This window comes from Rhincodon typus, chromosome 21 (assembly GCF_021869965.1).
Source record: "Rhincodon typus isolate 14 chromosome 21, sRhiTyp1.1, whole genome shotgun sequence".
NCBI lineage: Eukaryota > Metazoa > Chordata > Chondrichthyes > Orectolobiformes > Rhincodontidae > Rhincodon > Rhincodon typus.
Window position 1 is genome coordinate 34,835,448 of NC_063352.1, and position 25,102 is coordinate 34,860,549.

The window sequence follows — 25,102 nt, forward strand, 5'->3', positions numbered from 1 at the left end:
ATTGACGACTTTAGCACACAGTCCTCCACGCATTTGCATCTGTGGTGTGATGGAATACTCATCTAAGTTTTCTCTTGAGTATTTGAATATGTGCCAGTCCACTGGTTCCAAACAGTACTGGAGACTTCTTGGGATCAGCATTGTATTTCCTTCTGTGAAGGATCCTCCTGTTTCAGTTCCATTCTGTAGGCTGGAAGGATGAATACAGCATTGTATCTGATTTTTTTGAAGTGTGGAATGCTGTCTCAGAAGGTAGTATTTTTAAGATAGAGGTAGATTCTTGTTAGTGGAGGGAATCAATGGTTATCGGGATAGATAAATCAAACGTTTAAAACAGATCAGCTGTAATCTTATTTAATGGTAGGCTTGAGGGGTTGAAAACCTCATATGCAACTGTAAGCAGATGTTTATTCTCAAGCTATTGGTAAAACTCTACTGATGCTTATAGACTCTTTACTTCAACTTGTTGCTTAACATGGATGCTTTCGCTTGCTCTCTTTATAGGACTGGTGAAACTAACATACACACTTCCTCAGTCATACTGTTTAGAATTGCTTGCTCGGTATGGTCTGTCACTGGTGCTGAGAATTCTTCCTGAGAGGACAGAGATGTAATGTTCTGTTTGAACTTCAACCTTTCTCAGCATATGCTGTCAAATTTAAATGTTATCATTTTGTTCACCAAGCCATGCTGCATGGAGTTGTATCAGTTGAAGATTTATTAGTCAGTGCCAGTGCCTTTTAATGTGCATTAGTCAGCTGATTGTTTGCATTTACGCATGAACTTGTGTCATCTAAATTATCAATTCATTGTTAATAGCAGTGAAAAATGTCTCTGCCAATCCTGTATAGTTACAGCTTTCTGCTTTGTATGAAACATGCTTCTTATTCCAACATAGTTAATTTCGATCAACTCTGTTCTTTTTAGGTTCTGTCATGAGACTAGGGAGCCCTAGAAATCTTCTACATGTTGTCCTTTGACTAACTGGTGAAGACTTGCATTACCTAGAACAATTTTTGATATTAGTTAGTATGGCCCCTTGCATCATTTAAAGATGATTTGACGTCCAAACATGTACTCATGTTTGAACCAGAATTCTTGATTTTCTAAAGTGCATGCAAGTTCTGTTCTATCTGATGCTTCTTTTGTTGGAGAATTCCTTGTAGCATACCCTTAATCTTAAGTGAACTATGTAACTGCATTGCTGTTGGCTGTAAGTTTTTTTTTTTTTTTTTTTTTTTTTTTTCCAAGAATGATGGTTATATGGCATTCATCCTGTATCAAGCTGAAAAGTTTGAAATGCCAACATACATTATCTTCTTGCCAGGTGGCTGAAACTCAATAGCCTGAGGAATATATTTTGGATTTTTCTCTATTGTGACTTGTGACTTGTTCTACCTCATAATGTCTGTGTGTCTATGTATCTATTTAACTTCACGCTGCTCTGTGTGACTGTGTCACTTGGCATAATTTCTGAAGGTGACCTATTGCATTATAAAGTCAGAGATGTACAGCACAGAAACAGACCCTTTTGTCCAACTTGTCCACGCTAACTAGATATTCTACACTAATCTAGCACTCTATCGCTCTGAACCCTCCCTATTCATGAAAATGCCTTTTAAATGTTATAATTGTACCAGCCTCCACCAATTCCTCTGGCGGTTCATTCCATATATGCACCACCCTCTGCATGAAACAGTTGCCCCTTTAGGTCCATTTTAAATCTCTTCCCCTCTCACCATAAACCTACGCCCTCTAGTTTTGGACTCGCCCACCCTGGAGAAAAGTCCTTGTCTATTTACCCTATCCATGCCCCTTATGATTATATAAACCCCTATAAGATCACCCTTCAACCTCTGATGCTCCAGGGAAAATAACCCCAGCCTATTCAGCCTCTCCCTATAGCTCAACCCCTCCAAACCTGGCAATGTCCTTGTAAATCTTTTCTGAACCCTTTCAAGTTTCACAACATTCTTTCTATAGCAGGGAGACCAGAATTGCATTCACTAGTCCAAAAGTGGCCTAACCAGTGTCCTGTACAGCTGCAACGTGACCTCCCAACTCCTATACACAATGCTCTGACCAACAAAGGCAAGCATACCAATGCCTTCTTCACTACCCTGTCTACCTGCAACTCAGTTTTCAAGGAACTGAACCTGCACTCCAAGGTCTCTTTGTTCAGCAACACTCCCCAGGACTTTTACCAATAAATGCACAAGTCCTGCCCTGATTTGCCTTTCCAAAATGCAGCACCTCACATTTATCAAAATTAAACTCTATCCGCCACCCCTCAGCCCATTGGCCCATCTGATCAAGGTCTGAGGTAAACTTCTTGGCTGTCCACTAGATCACCAATTTTGGTGTCATCTGCAAACTTACTAACCATATCTCCTATGTTCATATCCAATTTGTTTGTATAAATGAATAAAATAAAAGGCACTGGCACTGACTAATAAATCTTCGACTGATATAACTCCATGCAGCATGGCTTGGTGAACAAGTGGACCCAGCATTGTTCCTTGTGGCACTCCTTGCTCTATTGCTTTGTTGGATACCTTTCAGTCATGATGTAACGTAAGAACAGAATAGATTATCCTGAAATCCTGCAATAAAGTTGATCCTCTCCTTCTGTCCACAGAAAGGACCCTGAGCTTCTAGTTGCCTGCAATTTCAACACACCACTGTGTTCCCTGGCCAACCTCTCTCTCTCGCTCTCGGGCTTGTTGCAATGCTCCAGCCAAACTCGGTGCTCATTTTCTGGTTGGGAACCCCGCAGCCTTCTGGACTGTAACTGGAGTTCAAAAATTTTCCCTTATCATTACCACATGTGCCAGTCTTTGTCATCACATGAACTGCCACCACAAACACTCTATTGTCAGCTACTAATTGTTCCCATTCTCAGCCATTCACTCTCTCAAGCTGACCTTTACCCATTCCTTTGCTGAACTGTTTTTCTCTTGGCCCTTGTGTGTGCTCTCTCTCTCTGTCTCTCTCTGTCTCTCTGTCTCTCTCTCTCTCTCTCTCTCTCTCTGTTTGTGTCTCTATCTGGGTTCCAGCTCCACTAATCATTTACTCCTTCCCCTCCCCTTATTCTTTCTTTAGCATAATCCCAAACTACTCCCGGCTACAATTGATTCTGAGGAAGGACCTCTGGACCCGAAACACAAACTCTGCTTTCTTGCCTCAGATGCTGCCAGACCTGCTGTGTTTTTCCAGCAATTTCTGTTTTTGTTTGATTTCCAGCATCCACAGTTTTTTTTTTTATTATTCTCTCCTTTTTAGTTTTGACCTATGCTACTTCAGGGCTTCTGATTCACTCATCAGCTGAATGGTTTTACCTTCAGATATTTCCTCTGACAAATGATTCTGAAGAAGACTTGTCAGCAATTCCAATAATTCTGTCAGTTATGAATTCTTGCTTTAAATTGCCATTGTTGCATTTTTTTCACTAACCTGCAGACATTATTACTGAAGTATCTATGGATTCCTGTTGGTGTTGAACTCTTCTATTAAGTCGTCGTCTTTCAAGAATTTTATTTCTTGAGGTTAAATTATTGCCAAAGACTTTTAGAACTTCTTCAAAAGCATCTGTCATTTCTTTTACATCTTGGCAATTTATAACATCCATTTATTCTATTAACATTTTATTTAAAAATGTATGCACTTGTTCAACTTCTGATTTTAGCAACTGGTTTGGATGCAATTCTGTATTTCTCTAAAATGTCTAACTTTTATTTGGCCCATCTCTGAAATAAAAATCCTCCTGTCAATGTGACTTGTCATATCTTCCTAACGTGAGAATTTGTTTCCCTTACTTCAGATTAATTGTCAAATATTTGATCAAAAGTAACTTTTTTATAAGGATGAATTCTTAAAGGGACAGTGCATTTGTAATTTCTTCCTTTTCTCCTTTATTCAAGTATCCGTTCTTATTCATGTGGTAGATTGCTCCAGTATTTGAAAGCAGTGTCCCATATGCTGGTAACTTGCAAATATTTAGAAATATGTTTTAATTTGCTGGCCATCTAGAGGCAAAATTTTTTTTGAACTTCATTTTCATGAGGGAGGGGAGAAGTAAAGCTTTCTAGTGATTCTAATGAGTCTGTTTCTTCCAGGGCTGCAGAAAGTGGAAATTTTGAGGCTGCAGTAAAGCTAGGAATAGCCTACCTCTATAACGAAGGACGTGAGTACAAATCCACTTGCCTTACAATTCTTTTTAAAAATATAGCAGTCACAGATTTCAAAGGGCAAGTCAAATGTCTTGGATAATTTTTAAATTTAAGTTTATCACAGACTTGTGAAGCAGTCCATTAGACCTTTTTTAAAAAAAAAGAAAAACTTGTGTAGGAGCAGAATTAGGCCATTCGGCTCATCCAGTCTGCTCCGCCATTTGACCATGGCTGATGTGTTTCTTAACCCTGTTCTCCTGCCTTCACCTTGTTATCTTTTTTGATCCTTCTACTAATCAAGGACCTATTGACCTCTGTCTTAGAAACATTTAGTGACGTGGCCTCCACAGCCTTCTGTATCAATGAGTTCCACAGATTCATTACCCTCTGGCTGAAGAAATCTCTTGTCTCAGTTCTAAAGGGTCAACCCTGCAATCTGAAGCTGTGTCCTCTGATTCTAGTCTCTCCTAGGGAAACATCTCTATGCCCACTCTGTCCAGGCCGCTCAGTATTCTGTAGATTTCAATGAGCTCCCCCGCCCAAACTTCTGAAGTCCATCAAGGACAGAGTTCTTAAATACGCCTCATGTGGCAAGCGTTTCATTTCCTGGATCATTCTTGTAAATCTCTCCTGGATCCCCTCCAAGGTCAGCACATACCTCCTTAGATTTGGGACGTGGGGGCCCAAAACCGCTCACAATATTCCAGATGCGGTACGACTAGACCCTTATACAGCCTTGGCGTCTTGAGACAAAAGCAATGTTAGTATTCACTTTCCTAACTGGCAAAGAAACCTGCATGTTATGCTTGAGAGAATCCTGAATTAGGACCCCCAATCCCTTTTGTGCTTCAGATTTCCAAAGTTTTTCTCCATTTAGAAAATTGTCTGTGCTTCTTTTCCAAGCAAAATATATTACCTCACATTTTTCCAAGTTGTACTCCATCTACCACTACTTTGCCCACTTTCCTAGTCTGCCCGAGTCCTTCTGACTCCTCAACACTATCTGTCACTTCACCTATCTTTCTTATCTGCAAACTTAGCAACAATGTCCTCAGTTCCTTTGTTCAGATTGTTAATGTATTACGTCAGTGGGTGTGCTTCAAAAACTGACCCTATCCTCCCTCTCTGCCTTCTGCCAGTGAGCCAATTCTCTATCCATGCCCACATCTTACTTAGCAGGGTCCTGTGTGGTACCTTGTCATATGCATTCTGGAAATCCAAATAGATCACATTCACTGGCTGTCCATTGTTGAACTTGCTTGTTGCCTCCTCAAAGAATTCTAGTAGACTTGACCGGCATGACCTTCCTTTGACAAAGCCGTGCCGACTCAGCCTTATTTTACCATCTGTAACAATATACTCTAAAATCTTACCAATAACCCAAGGTCAGGCTAACCAGCCTATAATTTCCCATCTTGTGCCTCCCTTCCATCTTAAATAGGGATGTTATAATAGCTACTTTCCAGTCCTCTGGGACCCTCCCTTACTGCAATGATTTCCTGAAAGATCACCAGCAATGCCTCTACAATCTCCTCAGCTATCTCCTTTAGAACCCTGTATGATTTATCCACCTTTAGACCTTTCAGCTTCCTTAGCATCACCTCCTTAGTGATGGCACTCGGCCCTGACTCACCTGACACTGTGGTATGCCACTGTTAGTTTCCACTGTGAAAACTGCAAAGAATGTCTCTGCCTTCCCACTATCTTCACCATGTTGTATGCTTTTCCCTTCTGCTGATGTGCTGAACCTGGCTTCCCTTATCAGCTATGGTTGCCTTGCCCTCCTCTCAGCATGTTTCTTCTTCCTTGGGATGAATTTCTGCAGTGCCTCCAGAAACTCTTGCCCTTGCTGCTGCACCATCTTCCTTGCTCGGTTCCCCTTCCAATCAACTCTGGTCAGCTCATCTCTTGTGCCTTTATAGTTACCTTTTTACTCAATTGTAATACCTTTGCATTTAATTCCAGCTACTCCCGCTCAATCTGCAGGGTGAATGCTATTTCATTATAGTCACTGCCCCCTTGGGGTTCCTTCACTTTAAGCTCCCTGGTCAAGTCTGCCTCATTTCACATCAAATCCGTAATTGCCTGTTCCCTAGTGGGCTCTACCACATGCTGCTCCAAAAAAAATCTCCTAGGCTTTCCATGAATTCCTTTCCTTAGGACCTGCTACCAACCTGGTTTCCCAGTCTATCTGCATGTTGAGTCCGCCATGATTATTGTTGTCTGTCTTATGGGCCTTTTCTATCTCCTGATTTATTTTCTGCCCAATATCCTGACCACTGCTTGGAGGCCTGTGCACAACTCACGGCAGGGTCCTTTTTCCTTTGTCGTTCCTCAACTCTACCCACACAGATTCTACGCCTTCTGACCCTATATTGCTTCTTGCTGTCTATTTTAATTTAATTCCTTACTTACAAGACCATCCTTCTCCATCTGCCAGTCCTTTCGATACGGCACGTATCCTTGGGTATTTAGTTCCCAGCTTTGATCCCCTTGCAGGTATGACATTGTATCCACTAATTTCAATCTGCACTACAAGCTCATTTGCCTGGTTTCATATTGTGTGTGTGTGTGTGTGTGTGTTTGACTACAATGCCCTCATTCGTGTGCTTACCATGCCCATTCTCATAGTTGTCCTCTGATCTGTGCCTGAGGTTAGATTCCTGACCCTTCTGCACTCTGTCCTATTGTTTGTTATAGAAACTTCAGTAACCTCCCCTGAATGGGCATCCCACCTACAAAAAAAACCTAGTTTAAAATCCTGAAGACCTTGATTTACCTCGATTAGCTAAATCAGTCTGTCTACCATATTCCGAATGCTATCAGAACAGCCTCCTTCACCAGTACTAGTGCCAATATCCCATGAATTTGAACCTGTTTCTCCTACACCACTCTTTGAGCCAATTATTTATTATTCGTACGAATGTGTCAATTAGTTCGTGGATTGGTGTTAATCTGGAGATTATTACTTTTTTGATTCTGCTTTCTAATTTTAGCCCCCAGCTAAAACCTCTTTCTACTGATTATCATTGGTACCTGCATGGACCACTACAACTGGATCTTTCCTCCCCTACTCCCAAGTTCCTCTGCAGCCCAGATGAGAGATCCTGAAACCAGGCAGCACAGATTGGGACTGTCAATCCTGGCCACAATAGTGTGCATTCCCCTGACTATTACATTTTGTTTTCCAACCCCCTCCCCCACCCCTCTCCTTTATTTGAATGGCTTTCAGTACCATGGTGCTATGGTCAGTTTGCTCATTCTTCCAACAGTACCCCTCGCCCCCCCCCCCCCCCAATCATCCACAAAGGGAGCAAGAATTTCAAACCTGTAAGACAAGCTTAAGATCTGAGATTCCTTCAGCACTATACCCTGGATCCCTCACCTTGTCTCAATCGTAGTCTCACCCTCTTGTCCCTGATCACTGACCAAATCTGAGGTAGTTAATCTAAGAGGTGTGACTGCCTCCTGAAACACAGCATCCAGGCAACTCTTCTCCCTCCCTGATGTATCATAATGTTCAAAGCTCAGACCTGAACTAGAGTTTCTCAAGCAACCAACACTTTGCAATAGATGTGATCACTATGAACCATGATGGGATCCACCAAGTCCAAATCATGCAGGTTTAACATTAACTTGCTTGAAGGGAATTGGATAGGTTAGTGGTGGAAATAAAACAGCAAATTATTTGGTGAGTTAGTAGGAGTATACTTAGACTAGGTAGTTCATGTAGTGAGCAACAGCACTATGTTGCTCTTATGCTGAGGGGGTAAGTTTGTTGTAACCTATTGTTGAACTTCTTGTCTGAAATGTAAATGCAATATAAATTTGGCGATTGTTGCAAATGACTTGTTGAATGTGGTAATTATTTGAATTTGAATTTTTTCCTTTTCTGTTTTCTCTCCTTGGTGTTTTTTTTAAAATATCATAGAATCCCTACAACGTGGAAACAAGCCATTTGGCCCAACAAGTCCACACTGACTGTCTAAAGAGCATCCCACTATCCCTACAACTCTGCACCTCCCATGGCTAATCTACCTAGCCTATATGTTCCTGGACACTATGGGCAATTCAGCATGGCCAATCCACCTAAGCTGCACGTCTTTGAACAGTGGGAGGAAACTGGAGCACCCAGAGGAAACCCACGTAGACACAGGGATAATATGTAAACGACACCCAGACAGTAATCAGAGGGTGGTGTTGAATCTGGGTCTCTGGCACTGTGAGGCAACGATGCTAATCACTGAACCACCATGCCTTTTTTTTAAATTAAATGCTCAGTGTTTTATTCCTCTGAGAGGCAGTACTGTGTATTGGCGATTAGATTCCCTTAAAGTTTTTCTGCCTTGGAAAGAAAAATGTCAAATAGTCGCATGTACTAAAGCTAAAGCAAAAGCAAGCTTTTCCCTGCTTCAGCTGTCACTTAGAGCCAAATGTGATCTGAACTTTGTCTGGATCCTCTTGAAGGATATTCCACATCTACAATCTTTCATGTAAAAGAGAGGCTGTGGCTGTCAGTTATTAAATGCTTCTATTTTGACACCCAAACATTACAGCATGTAATGTTCGAGAAGAATATTTAGCAATCTATAGCTTTGCAGCTGCTTTTGACGGTGTGATTTCTTGTGTCCTACAGTTTCCAGTTGTAGGACAGTTTATTGTTAAAAATTGCCAAAAACAGTCAATATTGATCATAAACTAGACAACAACTTAGTATGTCTTATTGCATTTATTAATAATTTTTTTGGCTTTATAGCAGAATTTTTGGCATTATTTTAGAAAATGTCTCAATTGTAATTGCGATCATGAAGTTAATTAAAAATTCACATTTTGGTTCTTGAGTTTCTCAGTTTGGTTCATAAATAATTATTTAATGGAATTTACTGAATTATAGGATTTAGAAAAAATATTACATGGGATTTCCCCTTTGGGATAATTGGATTTTTTTTTGTTACTAAGGCAGGCAGGTCATGTGTATATTTGATATTTCACGAAATGTTTCCTATGACAAAATCAAATTCTGCACAACAAATGTTAGCAAGCTTTAAATTTGACTTGGATTTCCAGTCAAAGGATTTAAGATTTGGGTAGTGTCAAGATTCCACTTTGAAAACAAAATTAATAGGTTTTGCTAATCCCTGAGATGTGGAAACTGGATATTTACTAGAATTGCAAACAAAATGAAATTGTCAAATTTTTAGTTGTGGTCTTTCTTGCAAGCATCAAAGAAGTAAAGCAAATTATATTCTACGCCATTGTTCAAGTGTGTAATGTTGCTTAGATGCTGCACTTTTCTCCTCACGAAAGGTGTGTTTTTGCCTTTTACTCAATTCTTTGCTTTTCATCTTGCAGCTTGTAATAGTTTTTATTTAAGATTTTAAAAAAAAAACTTTGGGTTTGCAGACCCTGAAGCAACAGATCAGTTAGTACATGTGCCATTTGGTTGAATGGTATGCATGTGTGTCTGTTCAAATAAAATTTTCAATGTAGCTGCTTCAATGTACTTGTTCACTAGGTATTCTATATACGAACCTTTTTCAGAGAATACTTTGAGGAATGTACTACTATAGTGGGTGCTGCCCAATTGCTTATCTCCATCCCTCCAGTTGCAGATACCTGGCAACACCATTCACCTACAAATCATGAACCATCTTGACTTGGACATTTATTAACTTGGACCCAAAGTCACTGGGTCAGAATGTTTAAGAAAGCAGCGAAGGATTGCCTTATCAGCTTGATATCATTAGAGTGAAAACTGAAGGCCATATCTTGGGATAAGATAAATATACAATTATAGAAAATTAAGTTAATAGTCGACAGTCAACATTGCTTTGTCAAGGGCAGGTCTGACAAATTTGATTGAGCTCTTTGATGAGGTGATGCAGGCAATGGATGAAGATAGTGCTTTGTGTATTGGATATTTGGATTTTCACGAAACATTTGATATGGTGCCACATGGAATGCTGGTTAGCAAATTAGGAATGTTTGGTAATGATGGGTCCTTGGCAGCATTGGTTAGAAGTTGGCTAAAAGACAGGAAGTAGACGATAGGTGCAAAAAATAGAATAGCATTTCTCAGACTGGAGACAAGTTGAAAGTGGTGATCCCCAGGGATCAGTGTTGGGACCCTTGCTTTTTCTGAATTGTATAAATGGTTTGGAGATGGATATTTAAGATAAAATTTCTACATTTGCAGATGATACTATGCTGGGAAGAATAGTGAATTGTGAGGATGTGCTGAGCAACTTCAGAGGGACATTGATAAGTTGGCCAAATGGGTAGCCATCTGGCAGATGAATATCAATGCAGGGAAATGTAAGGTAATGCATTTTGGTTGAAGAAACCATATGGGCTCAATGTTGCAACTTTGAGGGGAGTACAAGGGCAGAGGGACTTCAGTTCAAGTGCATAATTCACTGAAAGAGGCCTGGCTAGTTCAAACAGTTATTAAAGCAGGCTTATGAGATCCTTGGGTTTATTTATAGTGGTATAAGAGTATAAAAGGAAGTAAGTGATGATACATCTCTTTAGACCACATTTGGAGTATTGTGTTCAGTTCTGGATGCTTTATTTAAAGAAGGATGTTAAAGCCCTGGAGAGAACACAAAGAATACTTACTATAGTGATAGCAGGAATGATGGATTTTAGATACAAGGAAATAATAGAGAAATTGGGTTTATTATTCTCCTTGGAGCAGAGAAGATTGAGGTGTTGAAAATTACGAACAATTTTGACAGTGTAGAGAAGCTTATTCTACTTCCACTGGTTAGGATGTCAGTAACTAGCAGTCACAAATTCAAGATTGTCAGCAAGAGAACTAGGATGAGGAGATACTACTTTTTTTTTAACTCAATTGTTAAGATTTAGAAGGTATAGAAGAGCTGTGGAGACAAATTCCATCGGAAGTTTCAAAAGAGCTGGATATATATTTGAAAATGATGAATTTAGAGGGCTGTGGAGATGAGGCTCGAGAATCTAACTGGCCAGCTCTTTCAGAGCTGGTACAGACACAATGGGTCAAATGGCTTCCTTCAGTACTATAAAATTCTATTAATTTAATTCTGGGATTCCTTCCCTAGTGCAAATACATCCATGCTGCTGTTACGTAGACTTCAGCTAAGCAGCTTCTGAACAGGAAATAGCAATGTGGTATAAATGCTCACCTTTCTGGGAATTAATGCAAATTTAACACAGTAACTTGGAGGAGGAACTGACTTGATGGCTCTTCTTGAAGTAATTAGGCTTTTTGAAATGTTTAGACTGACTGGGTGACTTCTTTGGAAGGATTTGAAATAAAATATTCAATTCATTTGAAAGCTGACAAAATGAAGTCATTAGTATAATAATGCACATGCCATTTTTAAATATAATGATTGCAAGTGCTTTTTTGTTTTCAGTTTCTGTTTCTGATGAAGGTCGTGCTGAAGTGAATGGACTGAAAGCCTCCCACTTCTTCAGTCTGGCTGAAAGTCTGAATGTTGGTGCTAACCCCTTTATTTGGTTGTTCATCAGACCACCCTGGTCTCTGACCGGGAGTTGCTGTAAGGCAGTTGTCTATGATAGTTTAAAGAGCAAATGCCAGTTGCAATCGGTAAGTACATTTATATATTATGTTTAAAGTTTTAGTATTATCTTGTCAATTTTATCCATCAGGATCTTTTATTTTATGATATAGTATAATATTTGGTATTGTAGTTGATCTGCAGGATTTGTATGAGTGAACATTGCACCAATCATTTTGTTTTCTTCTAAATCTCCAAACTGTTGTCCGTTTTAAATAACTGAATTGTTTTCATTTTTGTAAAGTCAATCTATATAGTCTTCTTCTTGCTACCTGTGAATTTATTACATATATTATTGTTACAAAATTAAGAGGATGCTGTAGCAACTTCAATGGTTATGATCCTGTGTCTATAACCAGTGATTTAAGCCTGGACCTGGTTTGTACGTGTATTCCAATCCCACAATGACTTTTGTTTCGCTCAGGGCAAGTAAGAATGCATATTAATTGATTACATTATCAGTGTGTCTCATCCTAAGAACATAACATTAATGCTTAAATGATATGTTTCATCTTTTCCAAGATGTCCTGAAGTGCTTTGGAGCCATTAAGTTAGTTGTTTTTTTTTTCAAATTTGTGGGATTTTGAGCTTCTATTTCATTGAAATTTTATGTAGTGTAGAGAAGTGGATGAACTTCAGTGCAGCTATAAGTTTCTTTGCACCTATTTAACTAGCAAACTAAATTTGGCACAAAGAACCCAATGTTCAAGAGCATTAATACAATTGGAGTAACCCCTTGGCTTAGAACAGTTCTACTTCATAGAACGTTTTGAACACTTGCACCGAATTCTTTGTAACAAAGCTGGGTATTTTTTTTTTTCCAACTCGACTTGTTTTTCGTTCTTTTTAGGCAAAGAAGGCATCACTAACTTACTGTTTGGCCAAAGTTCTCAGTCTCTTTGAGGTTCGTATCATGGTAAATAAACCTGGGATCGCACGTAACCCCACTTCTAGCCCTATTACCCTCTTAAGATGTTGATGTTTCTGCAAGTGTATCCTGTGCACATCCCCAGTTTTCTTTGCTGCATTAATGACAGTTGTGTTTTCAGCTGCATAGTCCTGAAATTCTGGAACTTTTTTTCTCTAAACTTCTTTCTAAAAGACTTTCTTGAAACCTTTCACTGTGACCAAGGCTTTGGTCACCTGTCATATCTCCTTTGTGGCTTGGTTTCATTTTCAAATTTTACATCACCTGTGAAATGCTTTAGAAGATCTTTGTAGCTGAACTGTTATGTAGTACAGTTTAAGATTTGATCTGTTAATAAATTGAGTTTTTGTTACAATTTAGGACGAAGAGAAACAGAAGCAAGCTGTAATAATGTTTGAAGAATCTTCTAATTATGGGTGCTTATCAAGTTCTTACCACTTATGGGAGACAAACCAAAAAGAAACAGTAAGTTTTTAGATGTATTGTTTGAATTTTTCCGAAATGCTAATATAACATTTCAAGATATAAAATTGGTTGGTCATAAATTGTAAAAATTTTAAAAGACCAACTTACTTCCAAAAGATCTCATTATGGCCCAAGTGATGATCCTTGCCTGAGGCCTCCAGTAAGATGTTGATATCCAGAGTGAAGCAGAAAAGATTGTTGTAGGAGATGGTGTATATGCATGGTTCTGGTGTCTGTTAATATCTAACAATAAATAGATTGCTCACTCATGCTGTTTGACCTCCAGATTAAATGTTGTTGAGCAATTCCTGAAGAAGCTGGTGTTTGCGCTGGTGCCAGTCAAGCCTTCCAACAGGGCTGGCATTCACCAGGTGCCTCAGTGTTTGCCAGTCTTTCCATCCCTATTTATTCCTTAGAACATATGTACCCTGCGTACTGAGGTAGTGCTGCATGCTTCCTTTTGAGGGCTTGTTCCTTATCTACTGATGACTTTGTGTTAAAGTGTTGGCATTAATAAACTGAGAATTTGTGTATATACTCGATGTATCACTGAATGAGAGGCATAGTGTCGTGAATAAGGGTCTTCATTCAAACGGTGAATTTTGGAAGTTGTAGATTCTTTGTCCTGGGATCTCCCAACTCCTTGCCCTACAATTATCATCTCGACTTTTCAAAGGACACTAGTGGTTGTCCTGCTTGTAGGTTTTGGTTTGAACATAGAACATAGAACAGTACTGCACAGTACAGGCCCTTCGGCCCACGATGTTGTGCTGAACTTTACCCGAAACCTAAGGTCTATCTAACCTCCACCGCTACCTTATACTAACATCCATCTGCCTATCTAATAGCCGCTTAAATGCCCCTAATGAGGCCGACTCCACTACCCTCTCTAGCAATGCATTCCACGCCCCTACCACTCTGAGTAAAGAACCTACCTCTGACGTCTCCACGATATCTACCTCCTTTCTCTTTAAAACTATATCCCCTCGTAAAAGCTACCTCCACCCTGGGAAAACGTCTCTGGCTGTCTACTCTATACCTCTGATCATTTTGTACACCTCTATCAAGTCACCTCTCATCCTTCATCGTTCTAAAGAGAAAAGCCCTAGCTCTCTCAACCTTTCCTCGTAAGACCTTCCCTCCATTCCAGGCAACATCCTGGTAAATCTCCTCTGCACCTTTTCCAACGCTTCCACATCTTTCCTGTAATGAGGTGACCAGAACTGGACGCAATACTCCAGATGTGGCCGAACCAGGCTTTTGTATAGCTGGAGCATAGCTTCACAGCTCTTGAACTCAATCCCTCTATTAATGAAAGCTAACACGCCATACGCCGCCTTAACAACTCTATCCACCTGGGTGGCAGCTTTCAGGGAACTGTGGACATGAACCCCAAGATCCCTCTGCTCCTCCACACTGCCAAGAATCTTTCCATTAACCCTGTATTCTGCTTTCAATTTTGTCCTTCCAAAATGAAACACCTCCCACTTTTCAAGGTTAAACTCCATCTGCCACTTCTCAGCCCAGCTCTGCATCCTATCAGTGTCCCTTTGTAACCTAGAACAGCCCTCCGCACTGTCCACAACGTGACCCACCTTTGTATCGTCCGCGAACTTGCTAATCCACCATCCAAATCGTTTACAAAAATCACAAATAGAAGAGGACCCAGAACAGATCCTTATGGTACACCACTCGTAACTGAGCACCATGTTGCATATTTTCCGTCCACTACCTTTGTCTTCTAAGGGTCAGCCAATTCTGAATCCAATCTGCCACATTTCCGCCTATCCCATGCCTCCTTACCTCCTGCATGAGCCTACCATGGGGAACCTTATCAAACGCCTTACTTAAATCCATGTATACCACATCCACTGCTCCACCTTCATCCAAGTGTTTGGTCACCTCTTCAAAGAATTCAATAAAGTTTGTGAGGCATGATCTACCCCTCACAAATCCATGCTGACTATCACGAATCAAACTGTGCCTTTCCAAGTGATCATAAATCCTGTCTCTGAGCCCTTTCCAATAATTTGCCCACCACTGACATAAGAAAACCAAAAGTGGTTTGGTTTCAGAGAACTTTTTAAGATCTGTTCATAGATTGAACCGGCAATGCTATATCAAACAATTATAGCCCAACCCTAATTACTCTTGAGGTAGTTGTGCTGAGATGGTGGTGGTGAGCTGCCTTGAAGCACTGCAGTCCTTGGGGTGTAGATACATCTACACTGCTGTTAAGAAGGGAGTTCCAGGATTTTAACTCCAAGGTAAAGGAGTGGCATTTTCATCGTGACGATACTGTGGCTTTAAGTGGTGTGTTTTATCCTGGTTTCTCTTCGAGCAAGATTGGGGTACAGGTGCTGAGCAGTCTGAGAAGAGAAACTTTGGGGTTTGTGTAAAGTTGGAACAATAGGGGCACTTGAATAGATGTGGTCAAGCTCTCTCAGATCCAGGATTTTTAGTTTGGAACACAGAACCTCACATGCATCTTTTAAAATTAGGAGTAGTTAGGTTCTAGGTTACCTTCTTAATATATTTTAAAGAGGTCTGCTCTGGTCCATAACATGTTATGAAAGTTTTATTGACTTTTACTTTTGTTAGGTGGCTGATCCCGGTAGGCATCTTCAGAACCTTAGAAAACTCAGGGATTTCGCAACTAAAGGATGCTGGGAAGCACAGGTATGGGCAACAGGTGTAATAACTTAATTTCCTTTACGTTAACTGGCCAGGCTCTCCAATTGGCAAGTCAAATTTCAGATTTTACCTTTTGAAGTCTGAGGCAATATTGATGTTAAATATTGGAACTATTGTTTTGGTTGTAGCGTTGTTGTTTACGGTTCACAACCTGTGACAAATAAACATGAAACCCTGTAGGTTCATTGCATTTCATTCAGTTGTGTAGGAAATAAAGAAAACTTAAATACCCATGTGTTTTGGCTTTTTGCCCATATCTCCAAGTAGTGATGGGCATCCTGTCTTTTTTTTCGTCATCTCTTTAGTGTAAGTCAAATGGGTTTGAAAACCTTTGGTATTCTGGTATGGCTTCTCAAAGGATACAGTACAAAGAGGTGGCTGAATTGTAACGCGGTGTATGGAATTTCAAAGTTTTTAGCTCACTTCATGCCAGATTAATTCCTGTTCGAAGAGTATGTTCGGTTAGTAAGTTAGGCATTGTTGGAAAACCTTAAACACTAGAATAGTGTAATTCTAGAAATATCCATTTGCAGTGTAAATGCCGGCTGATGTCATGACCAAAGATAGGAATCCAGAACTACTATGGACATTTTTACTTGTAATTGCATAAATGTGTACTTTAAGAGTGTTGATAGAGCCAGAAATGGCTCTGGAATAAATTAAGTGGCTGTCTGGGAGAGCAGGAGAGACAGACAGAAAATCACATCTAAAAGTAGGGAGAGACCTTCAAATACCAGCACGTTAAAGTGGGAAGAAGTATGTCAAAACAGACTAGATTGTGATTTCTTGTGACTATACAGATAGCTGAACACCCTTTACTCCACAGTAAGCCAACTGCTGTGGATTGAACCAAACTGAAGAGATACTTAAGTGTGGAGCTGGAGGAACACTAGCCTAAGATCAAATGCTGAAAAGGTCACTGTGAAGAATATTTCCCCTCCCCTCCAGTCACCCCTGTGTTGTGGGTAAAGGGACTGTCATTCTGAAGATTTCAATGAAGAGTGCAGGAGGTCATGCCATTAGCACTTTTAGGCATGCCTAAAGTGAGATGTCAACCTGGTGAAGCAACAAAACTGGACTACTTGCATGCCGAAAAACATAAGCAGCAAGTGATAGGTCGCGCTAAGTGATTCCAAAGTGTTCCATCTACCACTTCTTTGCTCGCACTCCTAGCCAAAGTCCTTTTGCGTCCTCAATGCTACATGTCCCTCTACCTATCATAAGACCATAAGACATAGGAGCGGAAATTAGGCCATTCGGCCCATTCAGTCTGCTCCGCCATTCAATCACGGCCGATAAGTTCCTCAACCCCATTCTCCTGCTTTCTCCCCATAACCCTTGATCCACTTGATAATCAAGAACCTGTCTGTCTCAGTCTTAAATGTACTCAATGACCTGGCCTCCACAGCCTTCTATGGCAGTGAATTCCATAGATTCACCACTCTCTGGCTGAAATAGTTTCTCCTTATCTCTGTTCTAAAAGGTCTTCCCTTTACTCTAACGCTGTGGCCTCGGTTCCTAGACTCTCCTACCAATGGAAGCATCTTCCCAACATCAACTATGTCCAGGCCATTCAGTATTCTGTAAGTTTCAATTATATCCCCCCTCATCCTTCTAAACTCCAATGAGTATAGTCCCAGAGTCCTCAAACGTTCCTCATATGTTAAGCTTTCCATTCCTGGGACCATTTTTGTGAACCTCCTCTGAACCCACTCCAGAGCCAGTACATCCTTCCTGAGATATGGGGCCCAAAACTGCACGCAATACCCCAAATGTGGCCTGACCAGAACCTTTGTGATATCTACTTCTGCTATCTCTGTGATATCATGCAATTAACCAGGTACTGTCAGTGGAAGGGAAAACACCTAACTCTTTTTTTGTATTCTTAGCTTGTATCAACATAGCCAGGACAGGAATTTAATATTTTTCAATATATTTAAATAGGGAACCAGGCAGCCATATGCCATTTTCACATAGTGTATCGAGCTGCTGTGAATCTCAAAACAATTTCAAGAATTTCATGTTTGACTGTGCATGTGCTGTCATTGGGAATTTCTGTTCAGTTTGTAAACAGCAGTAAGCACTTACAGCTTCACCATTTTTTACAACAAAATATGGCCTGTTAAAATCGAAGTTCTCTCTTTTCAAGAGATCCACTCTCTCTTGTTCCAGAGACACAACTAGGTGTTGGGAATTTACTTTATTCATAGTGACTACATATCAAAAGTACTCCACTGGCATAAAGTACATTAAGAAATGTAATTCTTTAAAACCACTGTGCAGGTCTTCCTTTTCTAAAATAAAAGGTTAAACTTAAAATTAATACAAGACTGAAATGGTGTGGGAGTAGATTTTTGGTCTCAATACAATTGCACTATATGACCGAGGAAACAAATGAGGCATCTAAGACATACTTCAATAATCTTGAGTGTCCTGAATCTCTCTAGATTGGGAGAAATATAATCTTTGAGTTCACTAGATACAGGACTTGCCCCTCTGGATTTGAAAATTACATATGTCACTCTTCTTTTTAAGAAGAAAACCAAGGAATTGCATGCCAGTTAGCTCAACATTTGTGGTCAGAAAATTGTTGGGAGTCTATAATCAAGGTAACTGAACACCTTTTAAAAATTGTGATCGGGGAGTCAGCTTGGATTCATTTGGGTAGGTCATCCCTGAGAAACCTAATTGAATTTTTTTGAAGAGGTGACTAAGGTAGTGGACAAGGGAATGTCTCTGGATGTTGTTTAAAAGGAAAATCAGAAGACGTTAAAGTTCCATATACAAGAGACTGTTAACAAAGGGAGAAGTTCACGGAGAGGGTGAGTTACTGACATGGCGGGGAAAATTGTTGTGTGGTAGGTTAAAATAGGGATAATAGGTGCTCAAATTTGCAGGATTTGACCAGTGGTGTCCCACAAGGATCTGTTAGCCTCAATTATTCACACTATTTATTAACAGCTTGAATAGTGGCGTGAAAAATCATATCAAAATTTGCAGTGATTGTTATGAAGGGAGATCATACAAAATAGGTTTATTTTCGAAGAAGGTTGAGTGGTAATCTGATTAACGCTTTCAAGGTATTAACAGGAAAGGACAGTGTAGATAAAGAAACTACTTCCACTGTTTGAGGATTATAGACTGGGAGGGGCAGTCTGAGAATTAGGGCCAGACTATTCAGGAGAGATATTAGGAAGTACTTCTACACCCAGGGTAGTAGATGTTTGGAACTCTCTTCGACAAATGGTAGTGGAATCAATTGTTAATTTTATATCTGAAATTTTTAAGGTAAGGTATTGAGGGACATGAGCCAATGGCAGTTATGTAGAGTTAGATCAGAGATAAGGCATTATTTCATTGAATGGTGGAATGGGCACAAGGGGCTGAATGGCCTGCTCCTGTTCCTATAAAATAGATTGGCAGAGGTAGTCTGGAAAATGTTAATTGTTTATTCAAAACAATTTCTTAAAGTATTATATCAAAGTCACCCTGGGAACTGGCTATTCTAGACCTGGTAATCTGTGGTGGAAATGGGATGAATCAGTAACTTGTAATGATTCTATCAAGAATTTCAGGAGAGAAGGTGAGTCTACGATGAGTGTTTAAATCTAAATAAAAATTGATATGAAGACAGAGCTGGAAAAGTGAACTGGGGAGTTAGGTTACACAGGTAGATGTGGTGGCAGACTTTTAAAAGAAATGTTTAACTTTTTTAACTTGGTGAAAAAGAGACTGAGAAGGATGTAGCTGTGGTTAAACAAGGATTGTATCAAATTTGATGGAAGTACTTCTACAAACCTGCATGAATTAACGGTAGGTAATAAGATCGGACAGATTTTAAGAACAAACCCAAAATGACACCAGACAATGAGGTAAAACACTTATACTTGTAAGTAAGTTATCTTTAACAAGAATTTTGAATAGGAAATGAATAGCTAGAACTTGTGTTGGTCCTCTAGCGAATGAGCAGGAAATTGATAATGTGAAAACAAGGGAATGGCAGAGGTATAAAAGGGTTATGTCTGTCTTCACTGTAGACGACTTCTCAAAGATACTTGAATCAAAAGGCAAAAAAGAGGAGGAATGTAAAACAGTGAACTCTAAACTAGGTGAAGGTATTAAAGCTAAAGGTTCACCAGCCTGCGAGAAATGTAAGATCATAGCCTACTCCTCTTCCTGTTTTCTGTTTGGCCCTTTTAAGCCTGCTGCATCATTTATTACGATCATGGCTGATCATCCTACTTAGTACTCTGTTCCTGCTTTTACACTTTGATCCTTTCAGTCCTAAGAACTATATCTACCTCCTTGAGGTTGTAGACGTGCTCGCCGAGCCAGTGGGTTTGGTTGCAAGCGTTTCATCACTCTGCTAGGTAACATTGTCTGTGCGCCTCCGGTGAAGCATCAGTGTTCTGTCCCGCTTGTTATTTAAATAACAAGCGGGACAGAACACTGACGATGTTGCCTAGCCGGGTGACGAAATGTTTGCAACCGCACACCGGCTCAGCGAGCATATCTGCAACCTCATCCATAACCCGAGCTACAGATCTTCTCAAACTTTAATCTATCTCCTTATTGAAAACTTTGAATGTTTTAGTCTCAACTCTTTTCTGTGGCAGAGAATTCCACAAATTGACCTCGTTCTAGGTGTATAAATTTCTGCTCCTCTTAGTATTAAATGGTCTACCCTTTTATCCTTCAACTGTGATCTGTAGTTCTGGCCTCCTTAATTGTCTGTAATATCCTCCTTGTGTTTACCCTCTAGTCCTGTCAGGAAACCTATAAAATTCTGTCTGCCAGTCAGTTTTCTATCCTTGTTGGTACACCACTCCTAATTCCATGAGTTTTAATGTTGCATGCTAGTTTCTCATGTAGAACTTCTATTGATAGCCTTAAAGTCCAAGTAAACCACACCCATTGGTTTGCACCCATTGGTTTGCCCCCATATTGACTCTACTTGTTAAGTCATCAAAATTCTGATAGATTTGTCAGGCATGATTTCCCTTTTGTAAATCCATGCTAACTCTGTCTGATTCCGTTACTGTTTTCCATGCTATGAAATGTTTTCTAATGGACTCTTAGCATTTTCTTACTAACAATGTCAGGCTAACTAGTTTATAACTTCCTGTTTCTCTCTATATACTTTTTTAAAATAAAAAAGTGGGGTTACCTTAGCTACTGTCCAATCTGTAGGAACTGTTGCAGAGTCTATAGAATTTTTGAAGGTGACCACCAATTCATCCACTATTTCTAGGCTACTTCCTTAACCCTGGGATGAAGATTATCGAGCCCTGGGGATTTGTCAGCATTTAATCTCAACAATTTCTCCTACACCACTTTCCCAACAAACTGATTCCTTCAGTTCCTCCCTTTCTCACTACATTATATATTTCCCCAACATTTCTTTTCCCAATTTTTTACAGGGGAGGGAGTGTTGTTATTTGTGTTCTCTTGTGAAGACAGGACCAAAATATGTATTTAATTGGCCTGTTAGTTCTTTGTTCCACAACTTATTTTTGTAACAGGGCTACATTTTGTCTGCATTAATCTTTGTTTCTCATCTTCACAGACTTACAAACTGATTGTAAATGCTATTATATCTTCCTCAGAAGCTTGATGTACTGTAATTTTTCTTCTTAATTGATCCTTTCTTTTCTCCTTTGCTGAAATCTAAATTGCTCCCAGTAGTTAGGTGTGCTGCACTTCTGGCCAATTTGTATGCCCCTTCCTTGGATCCATTACTATCGCTAATTGTCCTTGTTAGCCATGGCTGGCCCACTGTTCCTCTTTCTTTGTGTGAGACAGGAATGATCAATAGCAGTTCCTCCATGCACCATTTCCTTTACCATTGCCTACCCATTTATCTCCTTTTTATAAGTAATGCTCCCCAGTTGATCATAGCGAGCTTCTGCCTCATACCATCTCGGAATCAACTACATCACTCTCTTGATCTTATTGAAGAGTTCTATGTATTATGATTACTCCTCTCAAGGGCCATACACAACTAGATTACCAATTATTCCTTTCTCATTGCACAAGATCTAGTCCAGGATGGCCTGTCCCCTAGTTGGTTCCTCATGTTTTGATCCAGGAACAAGGATCCTGCATCCAAGTAACCAACTCCTACCCCACATTTTTGCATGCATCTCCCCTAGTGGTCTGATCATACCCTACCCAAATCGCATTCATATGGGTTGGTGAAAAGGCAGGTATAAATAAAATGATTACCCACCTTTTGTAGCAGCAAGAGTTTGCCCCCAGTAAGTAGTTGATTATGACATGACCACAAATAGAAAAAATTGAGCATTTAAAACTGTCTTGCATCTGTCAGGAATTGGTTATAATTTTATAGGAGTCAATGGTGGGGGCCTCCTTGTGGTGCAGTGGTAGTGTCCCTGTCCTCAGACTGGGAGGCTGGGGTTCAAGACTGACCCCAAAATAGGGTTGTGACCAACAGGTAGGAGGTGCTGGTTAAGACATATTGAAGTTTAGAATAATAAGGTGACCTAAAGTATAATCCCGAGATGACTTAGTGATTCTGTTTTTCATGGGAGACAGAATAAGCGGACTCCATTTTAAGACTAAGTTGGGGAGAATTGTTTTTCTCTCCACAGCTTATTATACATGGAATTCTTTCCCTGGAAAGCAGTGGAAGTGTTAATCAGGGGTGAGTTGGATAGATGTTTGATAGACGTGGGAGTCAGGGGCTATGGGTGGCAGACAGGAAAATTGAGTTGAGACCACAACCAGATAGGACATGATCTTATCAAATGGTCCAAATTTGAAGGCTTGAGACCGCAGCAATAGGTGAGAAGTCCAATATTTCCTGTGCCAAAATCCAAAACTTGTGGCTTCACCTAGTTACTTAGTGGTCCCAATGATCATCAGATTTTGGCTCATTCTAGATCTGTGCTTTAACCATGACTCTGAAGAAAAACTTCAAGGATCACCAGTGGTGATCATTCAGGTGGTACAAGCAAGTGTCTGGTTAACTGCAGTTGATCCAAAGTGGTGAGTGGAACTCGATGCCAGTGTTGATTTTTAAGCAGCAACCGTGTTGATGTCTAAATATCACTTGGATGCTAACTGAGAGGGTTGTGTGAACAGAATAGAATGTGAAATTAGGTCTACTCGTGTTGTGGGGCACTAAATTCTCTCTCTGGTGGTGCCAAGTGACTTATTTGTGTTAATTTATCAAACATCTGGTGGAGATTGGGCTGCCTCTGGCTTCTTGTCCTAGTAGCTGCATTTAAAAAGCAATTTAGTTATGCATCTTGTGCTTCCAATAACCTACGCTCAAACATGTATTTGATTTTAATAAAATAAATATTATTATTTCAGGTATCATTAGCAAAAGCCTGTGGAAGTGCCAATCTGTTGGGTATGAAGTCTATAGCTACAAAAGAGTTTGTTGCCCACGTTTTTCAGTCATCCCAGCCTTCTTACAAACAGAAGATGTTCAAAGTACAAAAGGGCATGAATGACACGATGAGGTAAATGCGCAAACGTTTTTCAATCCATCAAAATTTATTGATAGGAACTTCTGTGCAGAAAAGTCTGAAAACTGATCTCATTAGCTCCGTACTTGACCCCCTCTGGATAATTCCATCAGTTCTGAGCACTGCATCTTGATGGATCTACTGGCTTTGGAGGGGTTGCTGGACAGAATTTATGCTGGGGATGAAAGGGTTAAATTGAAGACAAGTTGCACTAACTTGGATTGTGTTCTTTCGAGTTTGGAAGATTGAAGCCTAATGCAGAACTACAAGAAATGTTCCGAATAGAAACAGGTCCTTCGACCAAACCTGGCCAATCTGTGGTGTTTATGTTGACTGAAGGCAAAGAATGAATTTGTAATATTCATGAATTTACATATCCTGGAATTGAGGTTTGAACAATAATTGGATTCAATACAGCAGTGCAAGTGAGGGTATACCCTCTGGAATTCAGAATTCGGGTTTGTTTGGGGTCATGATCTTTGAAATTAGAGCTAGACCAGTCAGGAGTAAAGTCGAAGCAATCTTCCACCCAAATGGTTATGAACACCTTTAAAAAAACTTTCCCAAAAGGTTGTGGATGCTGAATCAATTTTAAGACTAAAGTGAACAGATTGTGCTTAAATTTTTAAATAAAACAAACAATCATATGGATTAAACAGTAGACAAATTGAGTCAGTATATAGACCGACCATGTTTATTAAATTTTACTTGTTTTTGTCTGAACTTGTTGATATCTCAAATGCAGCTTGAAGTTTACCTTCAATTGAGGCCGTTGCATTCTTCCTATCTAGCTGAAAATCCAACAAGTATATGAAGTAACAAATTACTGATAGAAGAAAACTACTTCCTTTTAAGCTGTTACTAGTTTATATGCATCATGTTTGTGATTGGGTTTTTCTGGCAAACTTGAAGCAAGCTGGCGAACTTGAACTTCAGGGCACTGTTGACTTTTCAGCATTGTCATCTGATGTTTCATAAATGTGGTTGATATGAATTGACCAAAAGAGTTTCACTCGGAGAGAAGCAAATGGTCAGGTTTGTATAGGCTGAGAGGGGTTTCTCCCTCTAATGAGGGAGCAACCCTTTGGTCTTCTGGGACTATGTGACTTTTTATAGGCTCTAATGTAGAATTAGAGCTTGGAGATTGCTAAGAGAAAGTGGGTTCTTGATCAAGAAGTTTATTAAGAGACAAATTGATGCTTGGAAATACTGTATTTAATTTATAACTTGGCTTCTAGATGCACTTTTGAAATGCCTTGTGCTTTTTTGAAATTTCTGTATACAAATGAAGTGGTTTGTAGACAAAATTAACCCTGTGGATTAAGAATGATCTACCCTGGATATAGGCTGTTATGATTCAGTGTGCTGATGGGAAGCCCACTTATGGGGTGCAAATTTCTCTCCTGCTCGCTGAATCTCTGAACCCTGCCTCCCTCCCCGCTCACGCACTCTTTCTATGCTGTATTAAACAATTTACTCTTGAGCAGAGTTTGCATTGAGCTTTGAACTACTGTGTTAAATTCCTTGTTTTACTACTTAGTGGAAACATGCAGGAACAAATGACTTTTAAAATTCTACTGAAATGGCCATGGTGTAACTGACAACTTTCCACACCTGCAGATACATTCTAATTGATTGGTTAGTAGAGGTGACCAGCATGAAGGATTTTTCCAGCTTGTGCCTGCATGTCACAGTGGCAAATGTGGATCGGTACCTGATGCTTCGTTCTGTACCCAGGGGCCAACTACAGCTATTGGGGATTGCTTGTATGGTTATTTGCACAAGGTA

At 39.9% G+C, this 25,102-nt stretch overlaps 1 protein-coding gene across 2 annotated transcripts in view; it reads left to right on the plus strand.

Annotated features, from left to right (window-relative positions):
* Positions 1 to 25,102, plus strand: part of ccnf (cyclin F) — a 52,659-nt gene that overhangs the window by 14,004 nt on the left and 13,553 nt on the right. Inside the window, exons 4-10 of one of the 2 annotated variants that reach the window (XM_020535854.2) lie at positions 4,116 to 4,183; positions 11,567 to 11,760; positions 12,582 to 12,635; positions 13,020 to 13,124; positions 15,726 to 15,803; positions 23,157 to 23,308; positions 24,935 to 25,099. In XM_020535854.2, the coding sequence (XP_020391443.1) occupies positions 4,116 to 4,183; positions 11,567 to 11,760; positions 12,582 to 12,635; positions 13,020 to 13,124; positions 15,726 to 15,803; positions 23,157 to 23,308; positions 24,935 to 25,099 (816 nt within the window). The remainder of the gene's footprint in view (positions 1 to 4,115; positions 4,184 to 11,566; positions 11,761 to 12,581; positions 12,636 to 13,019; positions 13,125 to 15,725; positions 15,804 to 23,156; positions 23,309 to 24,934; positions 25,100 to 25,102) is intronic. The other variant, XM_048609947.1, reaches the window with a different exon arrangement.